This window comes from Poecilia reticulata, chromosome 21, assembly GCF_904066995.2.
Source record: "Poecilia reticulata chromosome 21, P_reticulata-male-v2, whole genome shotgun sequence".
In the NCBI taxonomy this organism is placed as follows: domain Eukaryota; kingdom Metazoa; phylum Chordata; class Actinopteri; order Cyprinodontiformes; family Poeciliidae; genus Poecilia; species Poecilia reticulata.
Window position 1 is genome coordinate 5,707,519 of NC_088850.1, and position 23,267 is coordinate 5,730,785.

Here is a 23,267-nt window from a genome sequence, read left to right on the forward strand (position 1 = left end):
ATATCTTCCATTAGAACATAAATTAGACACATCCGCACCGTTAGTGGATTGTAAACCTTTCGGTTTTTCACAACAAAATTCTAAAATATTATTAGAGGAGCTAAAACTGGAAGGTCAAACTCATGATTCTCATTTTATGTGTCTTTAAGTTGCAAAGATTCCTTAAAGTTTAAGAGTAATGATTGATTTGTGGGTTAAATTCAAGTTTTCAGTTAAGAAGATGTCAGGATTTAAATTCCCGTCGAGGTTGGAGCCCATGTTTGGCTAGCTGGTTTTACCGCTGTACAATTGCTGCTGGAAACGAGAAGTGTTTTGTTGTTGACTTACCATCCAGAAACAACTTGCTGCATTCTTGTTGGTTGTTCAGGAGGCTCAACTTCTGCTTTTCCAAGATGTACAAGATGTACGGTTGTATAATTAGACATCTGTTTGCAGCCATTTTCACCTTCGAGTGTAAACGTTGCTTATTTAACTTTGTTAGGATAAGTCTATGGTCTATACAAAACATGCTCATTAAATTTTTTGCACAAAATAATTATTAAATAATGAGGTTTTAGTTTTGAGATCCTTTCAGAATGAGCTGTTTTAGGGCCTTTTGTCACTTTAAGTCCAAATACGTTGCTGCTTTCCACACCCCTCAAATCCATGTTTACACTCGCACGTGAAAATGATGCGCAATTGTACAACCGTACATCTTTGAAATGTAGAAGTGGAGCCTCCTGCACAACCAGGAAGAAGAATACAACAAGTGGTTTCTGGATGGTAAGTCAACAACAAAACACTTCTCTATTCCAGCAGCCATTGTACAGTGGTAAAACCAGTTGACTGAAGGTGCTAGATCTCTGCTTGTGTTGCTAGGTAACAGGGCTACGCTAGGCTACGGGTCAATACCTTTCCAATATCAGGAGGCTTTTGAAACAGCTCATTTTCCACACACCAAAAACATCAACTTATCACCAAAAAAATGCTTGAACATTTTTTTTTCTCGAGCGATTGGGTCGTTTTCAGAAAACCAAATTTCCCTGAATTTTGCACAGTCGGTCTCCTTTAACCTGCCAATACATTTTGTTCTGCAGTCTCCAGCCTGTCTCTGGCTGTTCGCGATTGTTCATGGAGAACACCAGAAGCCACAGCAGCTCAGCCGGATCCAGAAGGACACGCTGAGCCGACGCCGGCTCTGACCAGCACGCCTCTGAAGCAGGGCTACGTACGTCTCACGGTTCCCTCTGCGAGGCCTCGCCGCCCAGCCAGATGTCGGCTCTGATGATCTACTTGTTGTGCTTTTCCAGCTGCGGCTCATGTCCCAGTGCAGCGGGAGCATCGAGAACATAAAGAGAGTCTCTCTGATCCTCGACGACGACGAGGAGCAGCCAGAGGAGTTCGGCTTGACGGGCCTGAATGCCTCAGACAAGCAGTCAGGTGAGATTACCGCGCAGAAAACATCATTAATAAAGACTGTCTGCACTGCGAGGGAGGACTCAAAACAGACATCTGCCATAAAATCTCAGAACCGGAGTAAAAGAAACCAGGTGGTGCATCAGTTATGAATGCACGCAGTCAAGGAATCGGTTCAAAAGGAAATAAATTAGAAAAATACTCATGAACTGTCGTTTTAGCTCATTCACTTGAGAATCTGCAAGAGTTTTTTTTTTTTTATCTTCATACTTCAGAAAAGAAGATATTTGGGCAGAAAAATTTAAATCTGCAGAAACTTTGATTTAGACTGAAATGAATCATTTTGACAACAGAGACATAAACTCACGTCGTTCCCAGCGTTGGGTTTGTCGGAGGAACCGTGAGGCTCTTGGTCTGTTTCTGTTTAACTGGAACTTTGATACAACTTTAACATCTTTGGGCGTTTTACAGGATAACTGCAACTTGCTGCCAGAAAACTGAAAATAAACAATAAGTGGATGTTTCTGTGGGATAATGATGCACAATATTTCCACAAATTCACATAAAAATGGTTCATTTAATACAAAATCATTTGATTCTCAGTCCTCTGATTTAAATCCTATAAAAACCTGATGGTTTGGCAAAGAGCAAACATTTTAAACTAAAGAAGTGCTTCTTTTTCTTACCTGAGAAAGACGCAGTAAGTTGTTCTTATTGCCACTTTATAACATCAGAACTATAAAATATAAAATAAAAACTTGAAGTCCACGTCATAGAAACACCAGTAAGTGTAGAAACGCCTGAGTTGGTTGATGTTTGTGTGTTTTCAGGTGTGATCGAGCGCTGGGAGCTGCTCCGGGCTCAGTCCAGGTGCAGCCAGCAGTCTGGCACTCTGGATCCTCAGCAGGTGACCTTTGACCTGGACGACCTCACTTCCTGGCTGGAAACTGTGATCCCTGAGCTGGAGCGCCTCTCGCAGTCTGAACCTGCAGGCGGCATAGAGGACATGGAGGCCAGAGCCAAAGAGCTGAAGGTGACGACTTAATCCGAGGGATTGACTTTAATCCAGATTAAGTTTCACGTGATTTATTTTTATTCTTTGTTTCCACAGGAAATGGAGAAAGCGTTTTGCCACTACAAGGCCATCATGCTGTCGGTGAACCTGCAGGCGAAGGAGGCTCCAGAAACGCAGGAGAGGGTGGCGAGGGCGAACCGGGACTGGAGCCGAGCGTCTACTGGTCTGCAGCACTGGGACCACAGCCTGAGGAGGAAGCTGATTCGCTGCCAGGTGGCAAGAAAACGCTTGACTCAACCAACACGGGTTAACGAGTCGGGTTCATTCAATCTGGGTCGACTGAAGCTTTACGGGTTTATTTAGTTGGTTTCTATAAGCGAATTGGACCAGATTCCATATTTAGTATTTATGTCACGTTGGTGCTGATTGAACACGACTTTAATCCATCAGGTTTGTATTTCAGCAACAGTTCAAAGTGCTTCGCATCATAAAAACACAAAAATATAAACTCAATCAGCAGTCAATAGTCAAAACATTACATTTTGATGCAGAATGTTGATTAATGTTTCATTGATTATGTTTCAAAAGCAACTCTGAACAGTTGAGTTTTAGTCTAAAGGAACTCAGGGTTTCCACAGTTTTGCAGTTTTCCAGATGTTTGCTCCAGATTCTGAAATGTGATCATTGTTTGATCATTTATTGCTTCTTCTATCAATACTGAATTTAAAATGCTATCATGAAACACGAATATTTTAAAAATAAAATTGTAACTCGTCAGACATTGCTAATAAAGTATTAAATACAAATAAATATGAAGATTAAGCAAAAACCCGCATTTAAATTAGCTAGATAAAAGCACATTTTATAGAAATTAGTTCATAATTTACTTCTACACCATAACTGTAAACCCACAAGTGGTGGTGCTCAAAGTGTGGCGCCGGGGGCCGTGAGTGGCCCGCAAAATGATTTTGGGCGGCCCTCAATCACGTGTCGAAAACTTTCTGAATTTGGTTTCCAAGTCCAGACGATTAGAAACATTTAAACAAAATGTGAGGCTGGAATTTCCAGACAAAACTTTAAATCTGTCTAACATGTAAAAGTATTCACCTTTTAATCAGCTTTTTTATTAAACTTTGCAAAATAAAGCAAAAGTGAGTCAAATCCTGTTTTTTTTACTGTAAATATGCACAGAAAAATTAAAACTAGAAAATTAAAATCAACCCAAAAAATGCAGGGATTGGTTTCCCCTTTTATTTCATATCCACTTTATTTTTATTCAATTATCGCTCGTTTATCAATGAGGGTAAAAAACAGACAACAGTTATCCAATTTAAATAAAAATAGTCCTTCATGTACCTTCATCTTCACATTTGACACCCTTATATGTCTTAAAGTTTGGAAAATGTTCATTAACTAAAAGGATCTGTGATAAAAACGAGACGTCAGGAATTCGGTAAAATAGTTTTACTCTTAAATAGATGCGATTTCTGCTGTGATCGTAGCGCTAAACGCTGATTGAAATGTTCTTTTCCTATTCTGACGGCCTGAAAGTTACAAAATAAAACATCTGTAAAGGATTAAAATCACATTTCAGTTTCTGATCTTTTGTTCCTCAGATCTTTTAAACGCGCTTTTAGCCGTAGGAAAATTAGCTTTAGATTATTTGCCCACTTTTAAAAGGCCCATTTCTCCAATTTCTCGTCAAACCGTATAAAACGCTTGATCAGGTTTTAGAGTAGCATTACACAAGTTTTATGGACGTCCTGCTCCTGCCAGAACCTTTTGAAAATATATTGCTGTTGTCAAACTCCACAAAAGGCCCATAAACAATAAAGCATGTGATATCTTGTTTTTGCTCAACTTTCCAGTAAATGCAGGACTTTAATGGTGAGAAATGTTGAACTCCGATATATATTTTTATTTTTCCTGTGCAGGAGTTTCATGAAACCCTTCAGTCTCTGCTGCTGTGGCTCGCTCAGGCAGAGAGCAGATGCTGCAGCGTAGACGTAAAGCATCCAGAGACAAGCGCCGCAGCGCTGAGACAGCAGGAAGACACGCTGACGGTGAGCGGCAGATGAACAGATTGGGATGAGAGATGAAGCGTCGGGACCGAAACGGTTCATCTGATTAATCGATTCTTGTAATAACTTAGTAATTCAGGAACTGATGAATCGTTAACTGGAGTTTACAGACCTAGAAAAAGGTCATTTGAGGAAAAAAAACGACATACGCAGAGCAGCAGCTGAACCAAAACAGTTAAAAAAAACATAAATATGAATTTTACATTCAAGATAAAAAAACAACTTAAAATGTTTTCTACCTGGAACTATTCAAGTTTCATCTGGTCCAAATTCTGTGAAAGAAAAAAATCTTTTTTTTTTCCTGTGGAAGAATATACACTGCTCAAAAAAATAAAGGGAACACTTAACACAATATAACTCCAAGTAAATCAAACTTCAAACTGTCCACTTAGGAAGCAACACTGATTGACAATCAATTTCACCTGCTGTTGTGCAAATGGAATAGACAACAGATGGAAATTATTGGCAATTAGCAAGACACTCAATAAAGGAGTGGTTCTACAGGTGGGGACCACAGACCACTTCTCAGTACCTTTGCTGTCTGGCTGATGTTTTGGTCAGTTTTGAATGTTGGTGGTGCTTTCACACTCGTGGTAGCATGAGACGGACTCTACGACCCACACAAGTGGCTCAGGTAGTGCAGCTCATCCAGGATGGCACATCAATGCGAGCTGTGGCAAGAAGGTTTGCTGTGTCTGTCAGCGTAGTGTCCAGACGCTGGAGGCGCTACCAGGAGACGTGGAGGAGGCCGTAGGAGGGCAACCACCCAGCAGCAGGACGCTACCTCCGCCTTTGTGCAAGAAGGAACAGGAGCAGCACTGCCAGAGCCCTGCAAAATGACCTCCAGCAGGCCACAAATGTGCTGTGTCTGCACAAATGGTTAGAAACCGACTCCATGAGGATGGTATGAGGGCCCGACGTCCACAGATGGGGGTTGTGCTCACAGCCCAACACCGTGCAGGACGCTTGGCATTTGCCAGAGAACACCAGGATTGGCAAATTCGCCACTGGCGCCTTGTGCTCTTCACAGATGAAAGCAGGTTCACACTGAGCACATGTGACAGACGTGACAGAGTCTGGAGACGCCGTGGAGAGCGGTCTGCTGCCTGCAACATCCTTCAGCATGACCGGCTTGGCAGTGGGTCAGTAATGGTGTGGGGTGGCATTTCTTTGGAGGGCCGCACAGCCCTCCATGTGCTCACCAGAGGTATCCTGACTGCCATTAGGTACCAAGATGAGATCCTCAGACCCCTTGTGAGACCATATGCTGGTGCGGTTGGCCCTGGGCTCCTCCTAATGCAGGACAGTGCTAGACCTCATGTGGCTGGAGTGTCAGCAGTTCCTGCAAGATGAAGGCATTGAAGCTATGGACTGGCCCGCCCGTTCCCCAGACCTGAATCCGATTGAGCACATCTGGGACATCATGTCTCGCTCCATCCACCAACGTCACGTTGCACCACAGACTGTTGGCAGATGCTTTAGTCCAGGTCTGGGAGGAGATCCCTCAGGAGACCATCTGCCACCTCATCAGGAGCATGCCCAGGCGTTGTAGGGAGGTCATACAGGCTCGTGGAGGCCACACACAATACTGAGCCTCATTTTGTTTTAACTTTACTTGTTTTAAGGACATTAAAGTTGGATCAGCCTGTAGTGTTTTTTCACTTTAATTTTGTGTGTGGCTCCAAATCCAGGCCTCCATTGGTTAATAAATTTGATTTTCATTGATGATTTTGTTGTCGGCACATTCAACTTTGTACAGAACAAAGTATTCAATGAGAATATTTCATTCATTCAGATCTAGGATGTGTTATTTGAGTGTTCCCTTTATTTTTTTGAGCAGTGTATATTTTTCAAAAAAGAAAATATATATTTTCAAAATATATATAATATACATTTTCCACATTCCAGTGGAAAATGTACTTTTCCACTGGAAGAGAGCAGATGCTGCAGCGTAGACGTAAAGCATCCAGAGACGAGCGCCGCAGCGCTGAGACAGCAGGAAGACACGCTGACGGTGAGCGGCAGATGAACAGATTGGGATGAGAGATGAAGCGTCGGGACCGAAACGGATCATCTGATTAATCGATTCTTGTAATAACTTAGTAATTCAGGAACTGATGAATCGTTAACTGGAGTTTACAGACCGAGAAAAAGGTCATTTGAGGAAAAAAACGACATACGCAGAGCAGCAGCTAAACCAAAACAGTTAAAAAAAACAAATGGGAATTTTACATTCAAGATAAAAAAAACTTAAAATGTTTTCTACATTTTAAGTTAAGTAAATGTACTTTTCCACTGGAAAAGTACATTTAATCTTCTGAGATTAAAATCAGAATCCCAACTTTTTCCTCCTCAAAATTCTGACTTTAATCTCAATTCTGACCTTTTTATTGCAGAATTGAATTAAATTATCTGAGGATAAAGTGAATTATGAGACAGAAGTCAGGATTTTTGTTCAGAGGTCCAGATATAAAGTGGTCCAGATATAAAAGTCTTTTAGCTGCCGATGTTTCCTTTCCTAAAGGAGTGATGTTACTGCATTTTAGACAATAAAAATATTTATTTTCCGATTTAAAAAACGACTTTTTATTTTACTTGCACGAATCAATGCGTTTCTAATCTTGTCTAAAACAGGCAGGCTGTGTCGATGTTTTCAGCCTGTTGATCTGTAGAGTAACGTGTCTCTAAGTCGTCTGGTGCTGCTTGCGCTGTGCAGGAGCTGCAGGCGGATCTGCGCAGCCGCCAGGCTCACCAGGCGTCTCTGCAGGCCCTCTGGTCTCAGCTGCAGCCTGACGACGCAGCAGAGGACTGCGACGAGGCGCAGGAGAAGCTGCATGTGACGGGCACCAAGCTGAAGCAGCTCAGGAGGAAGGTGGGGGACGACCTGCGCGCCCTGCAGCAGCGCCTGCTGCTCCAGGATCCCGGCTCTGCAGAAGCAGACACAAAAACAGCCTCCTCCACCCGGAGGTACGTACAGAGGACGGGTTACGTAGGAGTTGAATCCGCTTCTATTAACTTCTGTTTCTGTTCTTCAGGTGCAGGAGGGAATCGTCTCCGCCCCGATCCTTCTTCTCCCGCCTCCTCAGAGCCGCCTTCCCCCTGCAGCTGCTGCTGCTGCTCCTCCTGCTGCTGCCCTGCCTGATTCCCCTGTCGGACAGCGAGCCGGGCTGCACCCTGACCAACAACTTTGCCTGGTCCTTCTACCCCATGCTGCACTACACCAACGGCCCGCCGCCCACCTGACGGACGCTTGTGTCCAACGAGAGACATTTCCCAACAAAACGTGGGTGACTTTTCAGGAAAATGTTTTAAAGACGACCTATTGAGCTTCCCTGAACAGGTTAGATATAAACAAAACATGTAGAGATTCCAGTTCTGCCCATTGTCCAGAATGTTTTAGGATCTCTGTCACTTTAAATCCAAACCATCTGCTGCTGGCCACGCCCCCAACTCAACATCTGCACTGGTATGCAAAAAAGATGCGCAATTATACAACCTTGGAAAAGCAGAAGTGGAGCCTCCTGCATAATCAACAAGAATGCAGCGAGTGGTTTCTGGATGATAAGTCAGCAGCAGCAGCAGCACATACAACTCTGGAAAAAATGTAAATGCTCAGTTTCTCTGATTTTACTTTTTATAGGTATATATTTGAGTAAAATGAACTTTGTTCTTTTATTCTATGAACTACTGACAACATGTCTCTGAAATTACAAGCAAAATTTAGTATCTATTAGCAGAAAATGAGAAATGGTCAAAATAAGGGAAAAGATGCTAAGGAAACAAGTTAATGTTCATCTAGAAACAATAATATTCATGTTTTAACTCATGAAGAGTTCAGAAATCAATGTTTGGTGGAAAAACCAGGAGGTTTTAATGCAGTGGGCTCTTAGATTTTTCCAGAGCTGTAAAACCAGCTGAACAAATGTGCTGGAGCCTAGCTTGGGTTGCTAGGTAACGGTGCATAGTGACGCAATAATCAGGTTTTTGAAAAGGCTTGTTTTCCAGACGCCAAAAAAACGGCTGGGTGATTTTTTTAAATGTTTTTTTAGAAGCAATCAAGTGGAAGTTCAAAAAGTACATTTGGCTTCATAGGTTCTCTTTAAAAAATCATTTCTTTGACACAAATATTAACATTTGCAAATGTATTTATACCCTTTTCTAAACATTTACAACTAAAATTAATGTATTTTAATTGGATCAACAAACAGGAATGTTTTCAACATTTTCTGCAAATAAAAATCAAAGTTGTTGAATACAACTTTGTTCCCACGTTTCCAAAAATGGAAATTAAAAGTAATAATTAGCTGCACTGGATTTTGTTTGAAATGGTCTGCATATATATTTATATTTGATAAAATTCCAGTAAAAACATTGACGTTTTTAGCTGTAATGTGACAAAATGTTACAATTTTCAATCATTTTTGAAAAATGGTTCAAATATCGACGTTCTTTGAGATCAAATAAATTTATTCCAACATTACATTTTTATTTATACCTATTTATGATTGTCATTCTGAGGCTTAAAAACTGAATCAAAAGCAGAAACTTTAAAAATAAGACTTGATTTTTGTTTAAAACATCAGTAATAAGCAGATCATTTTATATTCTCATGCGTTTTCTTATTCCAGCTCTTTAAAATCTGATTTATTGTTTTTCGGGTCGGATATAAATCAGATTTTTCTTTAAAATGACTCAGAGCTCCATAATGTTTGTTTCTATACATTCAACATTTCATCGTGTTTCATGTTTGAATCCCTTCGTTTTGTGTTTTTATAAATTTTATTCATTTTTAGTGAAAGTATCGGGATGTTTGTGTACAAAATGTACGGCTTTATATTTATGTCTGATTTTCTGTTAGTAAATCCTAATTGTTTTCCTTCACTCTCCATTTGCCTGATTTAATAACATATTAATAATAACAAGGCGACAGATATTACAGGTTTGAACATTTATTACTAAAGGTTTTCACCAGAAATGAACAAAGATGGACAGTTTTGTTTTTCTACAGTCATATTACAGTTTTAAGGTGAGAAAAAGGCCAGAGACGTGTTTGTGGCAAACAACCGTAAATCTTAGTGATTGTCAAAGCTGCAAAACATCACAGAAATCACCTTCATCTCGCCCAACTTTGGAACAAAACAAAAAGGAATACATTTTGATCAAACGGCTGAAACTCAAAGTGGAGACGAATAAACCCAAATAAAGCTCAAAAAGCTGCAATTAAGCTTCAATTTCAGTTACAAAAGTCATTTTAAAAGTGATTTTTTTTCTATAATTGTGCATTTTATTTATTCCCTTTTGTTGTATTCCTTCAATCCATACATGTAAGTGCTTTGTTTCCATAAAACGTTTTTAACGAGGCACAAATGGACATAAAAAAAACACATTTCAGAGAAAACTGGGGATCTGTTGACATCCTAACCTTCATTTGCAACAGTTAGCAGCAGATATTTTTATTTAAGGTTTGGACACTTCAGCGACTATTTTCTGTTAGGACGGATTACAAAATACAGACATTTTAAGTGAGTTTATCAACCATTAAATCATAAAATCAGACCTATTACTTTGCTTTTTACTGTTTACAAAACGTGTCGTCTGCTCTGATGTTACTTTGATATTCAAAGCAAAACTTTTCCTCTTTACATTGAAGAGTTTAATTATTGAGTCATAAAAATGGAGAAAGTGAAAGATGAAACTTTGTAGATGCTTATAAAAGACAAACTTCCTGTTTTAGGTTTGAACTTTATTAGATTGTTTAAGTAAATGCATATTTAATAATATATTAATATCTCCAGGGTTTCTTCTGGTGTATTATAAGCCTGGTGGGCTGCCAGGCTCAGCATTGTTTATTTTAAGACCTTACACTCTGTGTTTGTTATTATAAGTGATATTGTAACATTTCCTGGCCTTTACCACTGAGCTTAGCAAGTTTTCTGAATTTATAAATCTGTAGTTTGATACGCTGTAGTTCCTAAAACCCAACAATCATCCAAACCTTAAAGTTACATTTAAAAAAATGCATAAAATCCTGGTTTGTTATAGATCTAAAGCAGGATAGATTCACAGTTACGGCTTCAACAGACCTCTGCTTGAAACAAAAAATAAAAATCTCCATCTCATCGAACACGGTGAATTTGATAAACATGAACGCCGCCATGTAAAAACCACCCAAAGTGACCGGATGTAGATTATTCTGCAGGTCAGGAGTTACAGTGACATCATCGCCGTCTTTACTTCAAAATCGTATGTCTGCTTGTCTTCAAACACTTAAACTGTTTATTTGCATAAACTCTACTTAAAATGATACTTCTAAAAAAAGTTTCCAGTTCAGGAAAACAGGCTAAAGGGAAAAACCATTAAGTTTTTTTTTGTTTTGTAGCTGAAGGGCCCTGAGGAGACGTGGGTTGGACCAAAGACGGTTTAACATTATAAAATTACCTCAAAAAGTGACAAAAATAACTTTTTAAAGCAGCATTTAAAAGAAGATTTCACCAAAGTGGTAGTTTATTGGTTGGATCTCTAATAGCATTTTGTTTTTTATCATAAGTGCACGTTTCAGTCTGCCAGATCCTGGTTTTTGCCTCGTTGATTCGTAATACTTTCATTTTTATTGGATTAACAGCAAAGAAAAAAAAGACAAAAATTCTGTTTTTTTTTTTTTACATTCTAACAGGCTTAAGGCATTTCTGTTTGCAAATTACACTGCAGTAAGAAAAAGAAGAAGCTGTGAGGAGTGATGTAGAAATCTAGTGGTTTTATGTCATTTATGCAGAAAATGTAATTACTTCTAACAAGACAAGCCTTGATGTACAGTGCTGTGGAAAAGTAGGTGCCTCCATGCAGATTTATTTTGTCAAACTTTCATGTTCCAGATTAAATTAAATTTAATAGAAAAAAAAAAGATTTTATTTATTTAGAGTAACCAAAACATCCAACCTGATTTTATGCGACAGTTGACTCTCTAAACGTGACGTCACGGACTCCGCCCACTCCGCCATGATGGATCACTGCGCTCCTTTAAAGCCCGTATGAAAACAGACACCTGGAGCCTAATATCGCTTCTATTTAGTCGATTTCACTTTGAAAATGGTCAGAAGGTGCTGCGCGGTCGGCTGCACCAACAGACACGGACAGAAACCAAACGTGTCATATTATTTTATAACTTTGATGCAGCGGCGACGGACGGCGGCCCTCGGTGAAATGAGCGAACACTTGTTACAAGGTACGAAAATTAAAGATAAATAACTAAGTATTTATTATTACAGATATCAAATATCGCATTATGGAGAAGGTACGTGTCTAACCGTTGGTAACCATGGAGACGGAGCCGCACCGTCATGTAGCCTAGCATGTATGGAAACACTGGTTAGCATCTCGTCTTTGGTACGTTTTTAATGCCGCTCCGGTGTGAAGGGAAGCGATGTTCATGACATGGCGACATAAATCATGTGCTGTGAATTCAGGCAGAGTCGGTAATTTGATCAACACGTCAGGAGGGAGGAGTTTTGGGTCGGTTTCTAAGTTAGCTGCTTCCAGCTTCCCGCCGCCTGTGAGCCTCACCAGGTGCGTTACGTTCATAGACAAATTAGCTGGACTCGAACCAGAATAAACCATCAATAAAATGACTGGGAAACCATTTCAGTCGCTCTGTTCAACGTTCCCGATCCTCAGTTCCGACGTCCATCATGGCGCCTGAATGATTTGGTGCAAAGAGTCAATAATCTTCAATGTTTTTTTACTCTCTTAATTGGGGCCGCAAGTAATTACTTTGATTAATCAGATAAAGGAAAAAAAAAAAAACATGCCACTCTGCAGATTTTTAATTAAAGTTTTGACTTGAACATGTTTACATTTTTTTATTTTATCTTTTATGCAAAATGTTTATTTTAGTATAGTTTAATACTTGAATATGTTGCTCTTTCAGCAAATGTTCTTTTTTTGGAGTCTTGATACTCCAGCTTACGATTAATTATCGCAAATCAGTCGTTTTTACACACTAAAAAATTATGCTTTTTATTTTAAGCATAATATTTGGAACTGATGGTTGGATATTAAACTTAATGATTTTATAAGAAGAGCCTTTAAATTTATTTTTGCCCATTTTTGAATCATGAACTCTGATCTTTAAGATAAGTGAGGCCTGCACTACTGTAGATCTATTTTTTGGATAATTGTTATATAAAAACTTTTAGTCATGATTTATTTGGAGGAATTTACTTTTCCACATAGATCCAGGTTGGTTTGCAAAGCTTTTCTCCCTCAGTAAATAAAATCAGAACAAAAAGCTACTTGAATCTAATCGAGTTTTCTTTGCTGTTAAAAGCTGTGACAAAGCAACTACAGGAGTTAAATAACGTACCACTGTGTGTCACAGTGAAGGCTGAGTGATCCACGACGACTGATATGATGCCCTAGATGGTAGAAGTGACAGACAGTTCAGAAGTGGAAAGTCCTGACGCTGCGTGTCAGAATGACGGCTCGTTTCCAGGTCCGGTCTGTCCTCTGAGAACTCACCAGCAGCAGTGCACAGTGTGTTGAAGATTCACCAGTGGTCAGAGACTCCAGCTCTCGGTCTTTGCTCCTGAAAAGCGCCGGTCCAGTGAGGGGTCGTCGGATCCGAGCTTTAATCTGAACCCTGGGCTTCGACCCCGCCTTCAGCGCTGCTGGGAGTCCAGGTGTTGGAGGGGCCGCCGGCCGCCGCCGCCGCCACCGGCTGATCCGTGGACTCCTGCTGAGCGGGCCGGCGAGGGAGGCGGGAGCTGTGCATGATGTGAGCGTCCAGCATCTCCAGCAGCAGGTCGTACAAAGGCACGATGTTCTTCATCTTCATGCAGTGCAGGTGGTCCATGCCTTTGTTACTGCACATTGGAAGAAGAAAGGCCAAGAAGTTGCAGGTTTTTAAAAAAAAACTACAGACTGTAATCCCTGCTACTGGGATTACCATATTTACTGGACTATAGGTGCACGTCGAAAAATATGTCAAGAGAAAAACACACGTCTGGACTACAAGTACAAAGTGATACCAGCAGAGTTGGGTAGTAACTAGTTGCATTTGTTTGAGTAACTTTGACAAAAATATACTTTTAGGAGTATTTTTACTCCTAAAAAGTAGAAAGTGCCAGAGACATGTGAGCTCAGCCACATGTAACAAATCACAGCTAGCAAAGAGGAAAAGTTAAACAGCTACAATGAAGCTGTGAAACTTAAAATGAGAGCAGAAAACTGACCTTCAATTGATTAAAACTGTCAGCTTAATATTGTTCCTGTGGCGAAATGTAATAAACATCTGAAACAATCATTTTAGCTTCTATTCAGTAATTTCATTATGAAGTATTGCTACATTTACTTGAGGAAAATTTCTGGATTTTCTACCCACTGAATGAAAAAACATGTTTTAACTGAAAATTCAAACACAAAGCTGCAGTTTTTGTTAAATTTTCGTAAGTTTTTTAATGAAAGAAATTAATTTGGAAACATTTTTTTGTTACTTATATGAATTATTGTCATTTTGGTTCTTAAAATACCAAAATTTCCACTTATTTTAAAATTACATCATCAGATGGACCAAAATATATTAATATTTTGATCAGTTACCCAAATACTTTTTTACTTTTACATGAAGTAGTGCTGCTCGACACTACTTCATTTTGGGGACTCGACAGTCTTAGATGATATCATTTAAATCTAAATAATTCGCTGCAGGCCACGGCCCCAAATCAACATTTACACTGTGAAAATGGCTGCAAACAGATTCACAACCATGCAACCGTACAGCGTTGAAAAGCATTAGTGTCGCCTCGTACACAACCAACAAGAATGCACTAAGTGGTTTCTGGATTGTAAGTCTACAACTAATCACTTGCCTTTTCCAGCAGCCATTGTACAGCTGACCAAACATGCTGGAGTTCAGCTTGGGTGGCTAGGTAGCAATCTGAAGGTTTTTGAATTAACACCAAAGAGGAAGCTGGGTGAATTTCCTTCAACACTTGGTCTGTTTTTAGAAGCAGTAGAAATGCATAAAACGCCCACAATGTGAATTTTGTATAATAGATCCCCTTTAAATATGCACCATGTTCTAATCTGTTCTATTGTAGTTCTACCTCTAAATGTAATCATTTTTTTAGCCTCCAGGAAGTTTTCTACCAGAATTACTCTTTATTTAGTTCCATCCATCTTCTCCTAAACTCTGATCGCCCCGCAGCATGATGCCGCCGTTCACATTTTCCACTCTTATTCGCTGTACATCTGCATCCTCTTTCCTCCCACTTCACAAGTTTTGTGTCAGACAGACATTGAGGAGTTTCAGGCTGCGTTCACACTGCAGCCTGAAGTGACCCAATTCCGATTTTTTTGAGGTAATGCGACCTGTATCCGATCTTTTCATGGCAGTGTGAACAGCATAGGTCGGATTCTTTTACGAATGTGACCCATATCCGATACGTATCCGATTCAAATGTCCAGGTCGCATTAATCCGAACGTCACTGATTCTCAACAAATCTCACTATTCTGTGTTCTGATACGCGCAAGTGGGAAGAAAAACAACAACCATGACGGATTATATGAGGATAAAGTTGTTAATATGCTGCTCTGGCCGGAAACAACTTCAAATATATAAGCTAAGCTCCACCGTTAGCCTCCATGTTTACTCTGAGCTCTTCTTTTTATGGCGGTTAGCAGAACACTGAGAACGCTGACGCTATGGCGCCCTCTAGTGAGCATGCGGGACACTTTCAGGTCGTTTGCCCGTTTACACTGCAGAACACATACAGTGTGAACGGCCCGGCCAAAAAAAATCGGAATTGGGTCACTTCAGGCTGCAGTGTGAACGCACCCTTTGTGGCGAGGAGCCTGCAGCATCGGAGCGTTGGTGAGCCGCTTACCTGACATGGCGGATGTGTGAGAGCAGCATCAGCAGGTGGGCGAGGCGCGTGTACTGCTGGCGGAAGGTCAGGCCGCTCTTGGCGATGGCCCACACCAGAGCGTCGGTGACCGAGTCCAGCAGGCGCAGCAGCTTGGAGCGACTCTGCAGCTCCTCGCTGCCTTCGTTGGAGCTCAGGCACATGTCTGGTCACAAAGACAAGATCACAGCTAGCCGTGCAAGCTGACCAAACCAAGAGACAGATGAAAAGTCCACAGCTGCAAGAGGCCGTGTGAAGCTCAAAACGAGAGTGGAAAACTGACCTTCAATCGATTTAAACTGTCAGCTTAATGTGATTCTCGTGGTGAAATGCAATGAGCATCCAAGATAATTTTAGCCTCTATTCAAATGAAAATGAAGCAGATAAATGATTTTTCTCATGACCAATCACATGCGAGAAGGAATGAGAAGTGCGCGATTGTGCAACGCCGGAGAAAGACGCAGCTTGTGTTTATGGAAACTATTCGGGCATCAAATGATCGGAGCGGAAAACATAGCACTCAAAGAATCCGATATGGATCCGATGTGAACAAATTCATTATGTAGTAAATGTCTTTAAAAGCACTTGAACACATTTCCTTCTCAGAATACGCATTAATTTGTGACCACATCCTGCAGAGGAGCTGCAGGGCTGCTAAAATTACAGCCGGCGCGTCCTGCTGATCCGCCGCTTAATGTTCCCTGTCAAGTTCGCCACTTATGGAGCATAAAAACAAGTGGAAAAGCTTCGCTTCTCGCTCCAGATTTGGCATAAAGACGCCCACAGAGCGCTGGATCCATCTTTTTGCTGGTTTTAATGGTTTTTGTTCCACTCTGCACACGTGGGTCGCCTCACGACGCTGGACCTGCCAGACTGGACGCGCCGCTGCGTCATTTTCTGGTCCAATCAAACAAGCAGTTAAGGCCACGACGAGCGGCGACTGTAAATATACACACAGCTGCTGTAAGAGCTCAACACGACTCAAACTGGACACAAAATGTCACTTTTAATGCAAACAGGTCTGATGATCATCAAACTGCTTCATGAGGAAAACACAATGTTTAGTAGAGAAGCAGCTTTTATAAACTACAGGTTTCAATGGAGGTCAAGTCTGGCAGCTAGGATGGGAAATGTTCTGGAAAAAAACCAGGAATGTCCAAAAGTCACTCAGACTTCAGATGTTTGACCTCCGGCTTTTTCTCACGCATCGAGATGAGAGCAAATTAGAGCTGCTGTTTAATTACAATAAATTATTACCAGTAGATTTAGGCTTAAAGTAATTTAGTTTTACTGATTTCATCAGCCAAAGGCCCAAACTTAGTGATCTATGCCACACATCTACACCACTGTAGACAGCAAAACAGCAGAAAATTTCATCCAAAAATTTCATTTAAAATTTTAGGTTTTCAAACTTCTGAGTTTTAAAAATCTCCAAACTGAGAAAGTTCAAAGTTTTTTCCTAGTAAAAAACTCAGAAGATATTTGACCGTTTTTTTTCTATCAAATTTTAAATTTTTCAAACTCAAATTTCCATGTTTTGTTCCTATATTTCGAGGTTTTTGAAAAAAAAATTCCTAGCTAATTTTACTTTTCACTCAGAAATTTCCTTTTTTTTTAAATAAAATTTCCCAAATGTATACATTTTTTTATCAGTTTTTAATTATTTAAAACTAATACATTTCCTTCCCCCCCCTTTAAAATGTTGAGGATATGAACATTTCTGAGTTTTTTCTATGTACAATAATAGTTACAGGGTTTCCTCTAGGATTTTTAAAAAAGTTTTATACATGAAGGCCAAACTATATTAACTACATTATCATTGTTGAAAAGCAACATTAATACGTTAACATTAGTTTCACATTTTCAAGTATTGAACTAAGAATAAATTAGACTCAGCCTTCCTTTGGTGCAGATCAGTCGCCTTTTCTCTCCCTCTACTTCCAACTTGTTCTTCAGTCCTGAAAGCGTCGCAGCGCACAGCAGCCAGCTGTGTTGGTTTCTCAAAATAAAGTCATTTTTAATGTTTCATAATTTCATTTCAGGCGCATCGATCACTTCCTTTTGTTGTTTTAAGATGCATATAAAACATTTCTGAAGAAGTGGTGGCTTTTATTCTGTATTGTCCATCAATTGCATATAGAGGAAACCCTGGATTATCAGCAAATTACCAATTATAAGAGCTTTAACTGCTGTAACAAGCAAAGATTTCCTATTAAATATTAACAGAATATCCCTTATGTTTTATTACTCTTTGAGAAAACCTCTTATTTCCCATCAGAACATGTTTCTTTTGTTAAAATATTACAACTGAAAGCTGCTGGATTTTTGCAGTCGGAGGGATTTTGACCACCTGCCTTCCTCAGGAATCTCCTGGCGGTTGATGATCGTTTCCTCTTCCTGCCGCCGTGAAACGGTGAAGCTGCCGTTTCTTCACTGGTAATTCTGCCAACTTCGCCTCAAGCTGCGTTTCTAGGAACATTCAGAGCCTCTGCCACATTTTTCTTTTCTTTTTTTTTTTTTAACAAGACGAAGATCTCTTCTCAGAACTATTTGGAGGATGTTTGTGCGTTCCATCTCATTCTCACCCGACGCAGCAAGAGACACGCGAATGAGGCGAAGCCGACACGCTGCGGAGCAAACGTGTACGAAACGTCCTGAGAGGATTTCTCCCAGAAGACATTTGAGACGGCAAAGTCAAACTTCATGGAAGAGGATTAGGGCCACTGGAAGAAGAAGAAATACGACTTGTTTTCTTAGATTAAAAGTCAAAATTTGAAGGGGGAAAAAAAAAATCAGAATTCTGAGAAAAGTCAAAATTCTGAAAAAAAAAATTTGATTAAAAATTCTGAGATCAAAGTCAAAATCCTGAAAAAAAAAAAATTCTTAGATTAAAGCTAAAATTCTGGGATTGAAGTCAAAGTATAAGAGTAAAAATTAAACAAAGACAAAATTCTAAAATTGTCAGAATTCTTAAAGTCCCATTTCTGTTCTTTTCTTTTCTGAAGTTTTAATCCTCTTTTGTAACATTTTGTGTTCAGATATCTGTAGTTAAACTCAGAGGTGTGACCAGGTCTCAAGTAAAGACGGTCAAGTCTCAAGTCAGGAACATTTAATTTCAAGTCATTGAGTCGTTTTTATATATATATATACATTTGCAATTTTACATAAAATTCAAATAATGGACCATTTGTTCTTTTCAAAATCTGTATTTATCTCAAATGATTGTGTTCAGCTGCACATGTTCTAAGTATAAAAAACATTTTTAAATTGGACCTCTTTATTCTGTTAAACTTGATATTCAATAAAAAATGTTTTCAAAAATGAAATAAGTATATATGAAGTTATCACAATAAACTCAGGAAGGTCGGGTGCATTTATTTTTCTGCTTTTATTTCTAAGTATGTTAGTTTCAGTCCTCCATAAATATAGACTAGATAATCTAAACAACATTCATTTGGGACAGTCACTGTATTTGGTCTGTTTTAACAAATAAACCACATGAAAAAATCAAAATCATTGCAAATAAAGTGGAGTGGTTTTGAATTTGGATGTGATGGTAAAATAAATATCTGTCAGGCCAAGTGGGTTAAATCTACAGCCAATTTCACATCAATATTGATAAAAACATGTTGTGTGAATCAAGCTGGTCAGAATCACTAAACACTAAATAATGAGCTCATTATTTCATGTCTTACTCAGTTAACTATCCCACTTAGTGTTATATTCTGGGTCAGTGAGATTGTACAATTTTTATTTTTACAGAAATTTTTGAAAAATGGCCCAAAACAAAAACAACGCGATTTTTAAAATGTGTTTTTCCAGCAAAGCTTAACTACTTGGAAATGGGTTCTGTGCGACATGTGACAGTCAGTCAGTGCATTAAGTCAAAAACAGTTGACTTAATGCACTGACTGCAGTGAACAATATAATTTCCCAACATAGATGTCTTCAGACACACCAACCATCCTTAGATGACACCAGACCGGCTCATCATCATGATGGGTCAGAGAGACTCTGTTCCCTGAGTTCAGGTCCAGAATCTGCTTTCTGTTCCGGAGCCCCGCTCACTATCCACCGGCTTCCTGAGCCAATAACACGGTGCACATTATTTATGGAGGCATTTGAAGGACCGGATTTATGGTAAATAATCACCGTTTTAACCCGGACTACACATGCTAACACGAAGTTAGCTAAAGTCAGCTATCTTAAAGCAAAAGAAAAGCGCCACCTACCATCTTTGTGAAGCTTCAAATGTCGGACAAAGTTGGACAAAGTCGTGGCATATCCATCCGATATTCTCTTCTTGCATGTTTTACAAGCTGCAGTTCGTTTTTTATTCGAAAATTCATAACCTACGTAGTCAAAAGAAATTACTCGCGGAAGGATATTGAGCCGTTATTTCGTCTTTCGTTCCCTGAGCGCTGCAGCGTTTTTAAATGTCCAAATCCTGTTAATTTGATTGGTTGAGCTGCAGCTACGCACACATACAGACATGAGAAGAAAAACAGAGGGACGGTCTGCGCATGTTGATACGGAATGAGTGAAATTAATTAATGACGCCACTTTATAAATAATGTGTTTTAAATTTTAAGACTTTGAGTAAAAAATATCAAGTCTTTTCAAGTAAACAGCTTCAAGTCGAGTCAAGTCCCAAGCCAATGGCATGAAAGTCAAAGTCAAGTCCGAGTCTTTGAACATTTTCTCAAGTCAAGTCTCAAGTCTGATTTTAACGACTCGAGTCCAAGTCATGTGACTCGAGTCCAAGTCATGTGACTCGAGTCCCCACCTCTGGTTAAACCACAAACCTGAGCAGTTTTGATTATTTCTCTCACATGACCAAAAAACTCCTGAAATCCAAAATGTTTTAAAACTAAATTTCTTTAAACAAAAACATCCAGGCTGAATGTTTTACTCATTACTTTAAATCAACCTGTGATGAAACATTGCATTCACCAGAGCAGAAAACGCTGTTTTTGGTTTTGTTTTTGTTTGTTTGGGTTCCTGTCGAGCCTCCAGCAAACCGGGCGGCCATGTTTCATCTGTGACGTCAGCAGCGGCCCACACAGACGCGCTCACTCACTGGAGTTGAGGAGGATCATGGCCTTGAGGCAGACGTACTCCTCCCTCGTCAGCTTGAGCTCTCTCACTCTGGACGTGGCGGCGATCAGCATGTCAAAGATCTCGGCGAAGCCCTGGACGCAGCTGCCCTCCTCCCTGCCACACACACACACACACACACACACACACACACACACACACACACACACACACACATCCTGCTGCAAACCCTGATGCACAACAGTTCAGGACAATCTGTCAGAACCAGAATACAAAATCCAGACGGCCTGGAGAAAACGTGATCAGAGCCAATTTAAATAATCAACAATGAAAGTGAAGTGTTTGCAGTGTTGTGTCTGCATGTCTGCACAAATATGACAATAAGATTAATGTGCAGTTTGCGTCGACTCAACACTGCAAAAACACAAAATCTTACCAAGTATTTTTGGTTTGGTTTAGTGCAAATATCTTAGTTCACTTGAAATGAGATGAAACTAAGTTAGAAGTAACTTTCCAGCAAGAAATAGGAGCTTAAGTCAATAATTACTTAGTATTAATGAGAAAAGGACATAAAACCAGACGAAAGAAATGCTTTGTAAGATTGTCTTTTTGCAGTGCATGGAAATGTCCATTTTAGATCTTTCAAAATCTGAGTTTTTTTCTAGCAACTTTGACTTTTCAAACTCAGAAATTTCCATGATTTATTTAAGAAATTTTCTAAGATTTATCCAAAATTTCTGAGTTTTTGTAGCAAATTATTTTTCGTCTACTTTCATCTATTGCAAATATCTTGAAACTTGAAATAAGACAAAGTTAACTTATATTTAACTTCTTAGCAAGACAGAAAAGTCAATAATTCCTTAAGTTTTGCTTTTACACGCAGATTATTTACCTTACAATTTGAGAAAAATGTTAAGTGAAATAATCTTACAGCAAAGCATCGTTATAAATTAAAACAATGTTATAATCTGCAGAAATATCAGTATTTGTATTTTTACTGACATTTAAAACACATACACACACACACCCTCAGGAATAAAAAAAACAAACAAATCAAGCCACAACAAAATTTAAAGAAAAGATATTTCCATCTAAAATTCTACAATTAAAACAAATTGATAAAAATAAGACAGAAAATAATGTTTATTTTACCTAAAATAAACATTTTATGCATGTTCCACTTACATAAAATAAGTGGAACTAGTACCTTTTTGCCAATGTTAAATCAATAATTGACTCAAAAAGCTCCTATTTTTTTGCTTTTAAGTTGTGTGTTAATTTTGTTTTATTTCATTTTTCTAGGATATTTGCACTAAAAAACAGAACAAAAATACGTTGTAAGATTTAGTTGGGTTTTTTTTTGTAGTGTGGGCACAATTTAAATTCAGTTTTTCTCTATAATCAATACACGATCAAACATACTGATCTGATTAATTGTGATAAATTGATTTCTGGAATAATCTTCAACTAATTTAGTAATTAATCGACTCAAATCAAGATATTTTGTAGTAATTAATCCAAAACTATGAAAAATATACAAAATTTGAATTTTAGATTTTTTTTTTTTATGTTTATTTTCTTATTTAAAAATGAATCAAGTTATTTGGATATTTAATGCATTTATAATATTGTATAAATGAAAAATCTGCAGATTGAGTCCAACTTTTACCCCGTTACTTGTACGAATAATCAGTAGATGAACCAATTACTCAAATAATCGTTAAATATAAACGCACCGCCTGAAACATTTGGTTAAATGTCCGCCAACACGTCGCGTCTGAACAATAAGCTGTTTTTCTTTTTGGTGGCTTCTTGTGTAATTCTGGCTCTGATGTTGTTCCGTCCAGAATGAGATGTTCTGGTTCCTCATGCAGAACGCTTCGTGTCCTGGCATCCATCTTTGCTTTCATTCATTCTCCACACAAAAGCTTCGGGAATGGCATTTACAAAGACTAACTGACTCCCTGTCGAGAGGAGGTTTTGTTTTTCAGGATGTAGGTTATGGGTTTGGAGACCTTTGAGAAAACCTTCAAATCAACGCAATAAAAACAGCCGATAAACGTCAAGATCAAAGCGGTACCGGCTCAGGCAGAGGTCGGGGGAGAAGATGAGTTTCCCCGGATGGTCCACGGATCTCCACATCAGTCCCATCATCAGCACCTCCAGCCAGCAGCACTCCAGCAGATGGACCTGGTCCAGCAGACAGAGCTCCACGAAGCCTGAGGAGGAGAACGACGACGACGGTCCGAGTCAGAACCGATCCTGAACCTCCTGGAGAACCTTTAGCATGCAGATGTAGACGGGAGCAGAATCTAAAGGTCGAATTAGAGCCGTTTCATAAGATGAGACCAAAGTCAGTCAGTTAAAACCAAGACATTAGTGGCCGGTTGGAGTCGAAGCTTTTTCTGCTTGATCTTTTTTTAGTTTGGCTTTGAGGCATTTTGGGAAAAAAAAAATCAGACTCTCAGAAATCTGAGATCAAAAGACAAAATTCTGAGAAAATTTGAAATTAAAAGTCAAAATTCTTAGATTAAATGTCTAAATTCAGAGAAAATTTGAAATTAAAAGTCAAAATTCTAAAAATTTGAAATGAAGAGTCTAAATTCTGAGAAAATAATTCTGAGAGGAAAAGTCAGAATGTTGAGAGCAGTTGTCGACTGTGTTCAATGACTTTGTATTTTTATGACATAAAGCTCTTGTTGCTCAAAGATGCTATGCAAAATAAAATTTTATTTGATTTTGAGCAAAGTCAGAATTTGGTGAAAAGTCATAATCCTGAGATTAAAGTCAGATTTATTAGTTTTTTTAATCCTGTGACG

General features: G+C 39.1%; 2 protein-coding genes across 3 annotated transcripts in view; one reads left to right on the forward strand and one right to left on the reverse strand.

Annotated features, from left to right (window-relative positions):
- The window catches only part of syne2a (spectrin repeat containing, nuclear envelope 2a), a 110,649-nt gene extending 101,277 nt beyond the window's left edge, over positions 1 to 9,372 (forward strand). The window contains exons 104-110 of the mRNA XM_081602442.1: positions 1,077 to 1,207; positions 1,290 to 1,419; positions 2,226 to 2,428; positions 2,507 to 2,683; positions 4,345 to 4,473; positions 7,208 to 7,458; positions 7,527 to 9,372. Of these exons, the coding sequence (XP_081458568.1) occupies positions 1,077 to 1,207; positions 1,290 to 1,419; positions 2,226 to 2,428; positions 2,507 to 2,683; positions 4,345 to 4,473; positions 7,208 to 7,458; positions 7,527 to 7,734 (1,229 nt within the window). The 3' untranslated portion in view covers positions 7,735 to 9,372. The remainder of the gene's footprint in view (positions 1 to 1,076; positions 1,208 to 1,289; positions 1,420 to 2,225; positions 2,429 to 2,506; positions 2,684 to 4,344; positions 4,474 to 7,207; positions 7,459 to 7,526) is intronic.
- Positions 9,373 to 9,424: 52 nt separating this feature from the next.
- Positions 9,425 to 23,267, reverse strand: part of esr2a (estrogen receptor 2a) — a 28,914-nt gene continuing 15,071 nt past the window's right edge. For both annotated transcript variants that reach the window (XM_017302316.2, XM_081602443.1), the window contains exons 6-9: positions 22,529 to 22,667; positions 20,471 to 20,604; positions 15,373 to 15,556; positions 9,425 to 13,349 (exon numbers count right to left, since the gene is read on the reverse strand). In XM_017302316.2, coding sequence (XP_017157805.2) covers positions 13,115 to 13,349; positions 15,373 to 15,556; positions 20,471 to 20,604; positions 22,529 to 22,667 — 692 coding nt within the window. In that variant the 3' untranslated portion in view covers positions 9,425 to 13,114. The remainder of the gene's footprint in view (positions 13,350 to 15,372; positions 15,557 to 20,470; positions 20,605 to 22,528; positions 22,668 to 23,267) is intronic.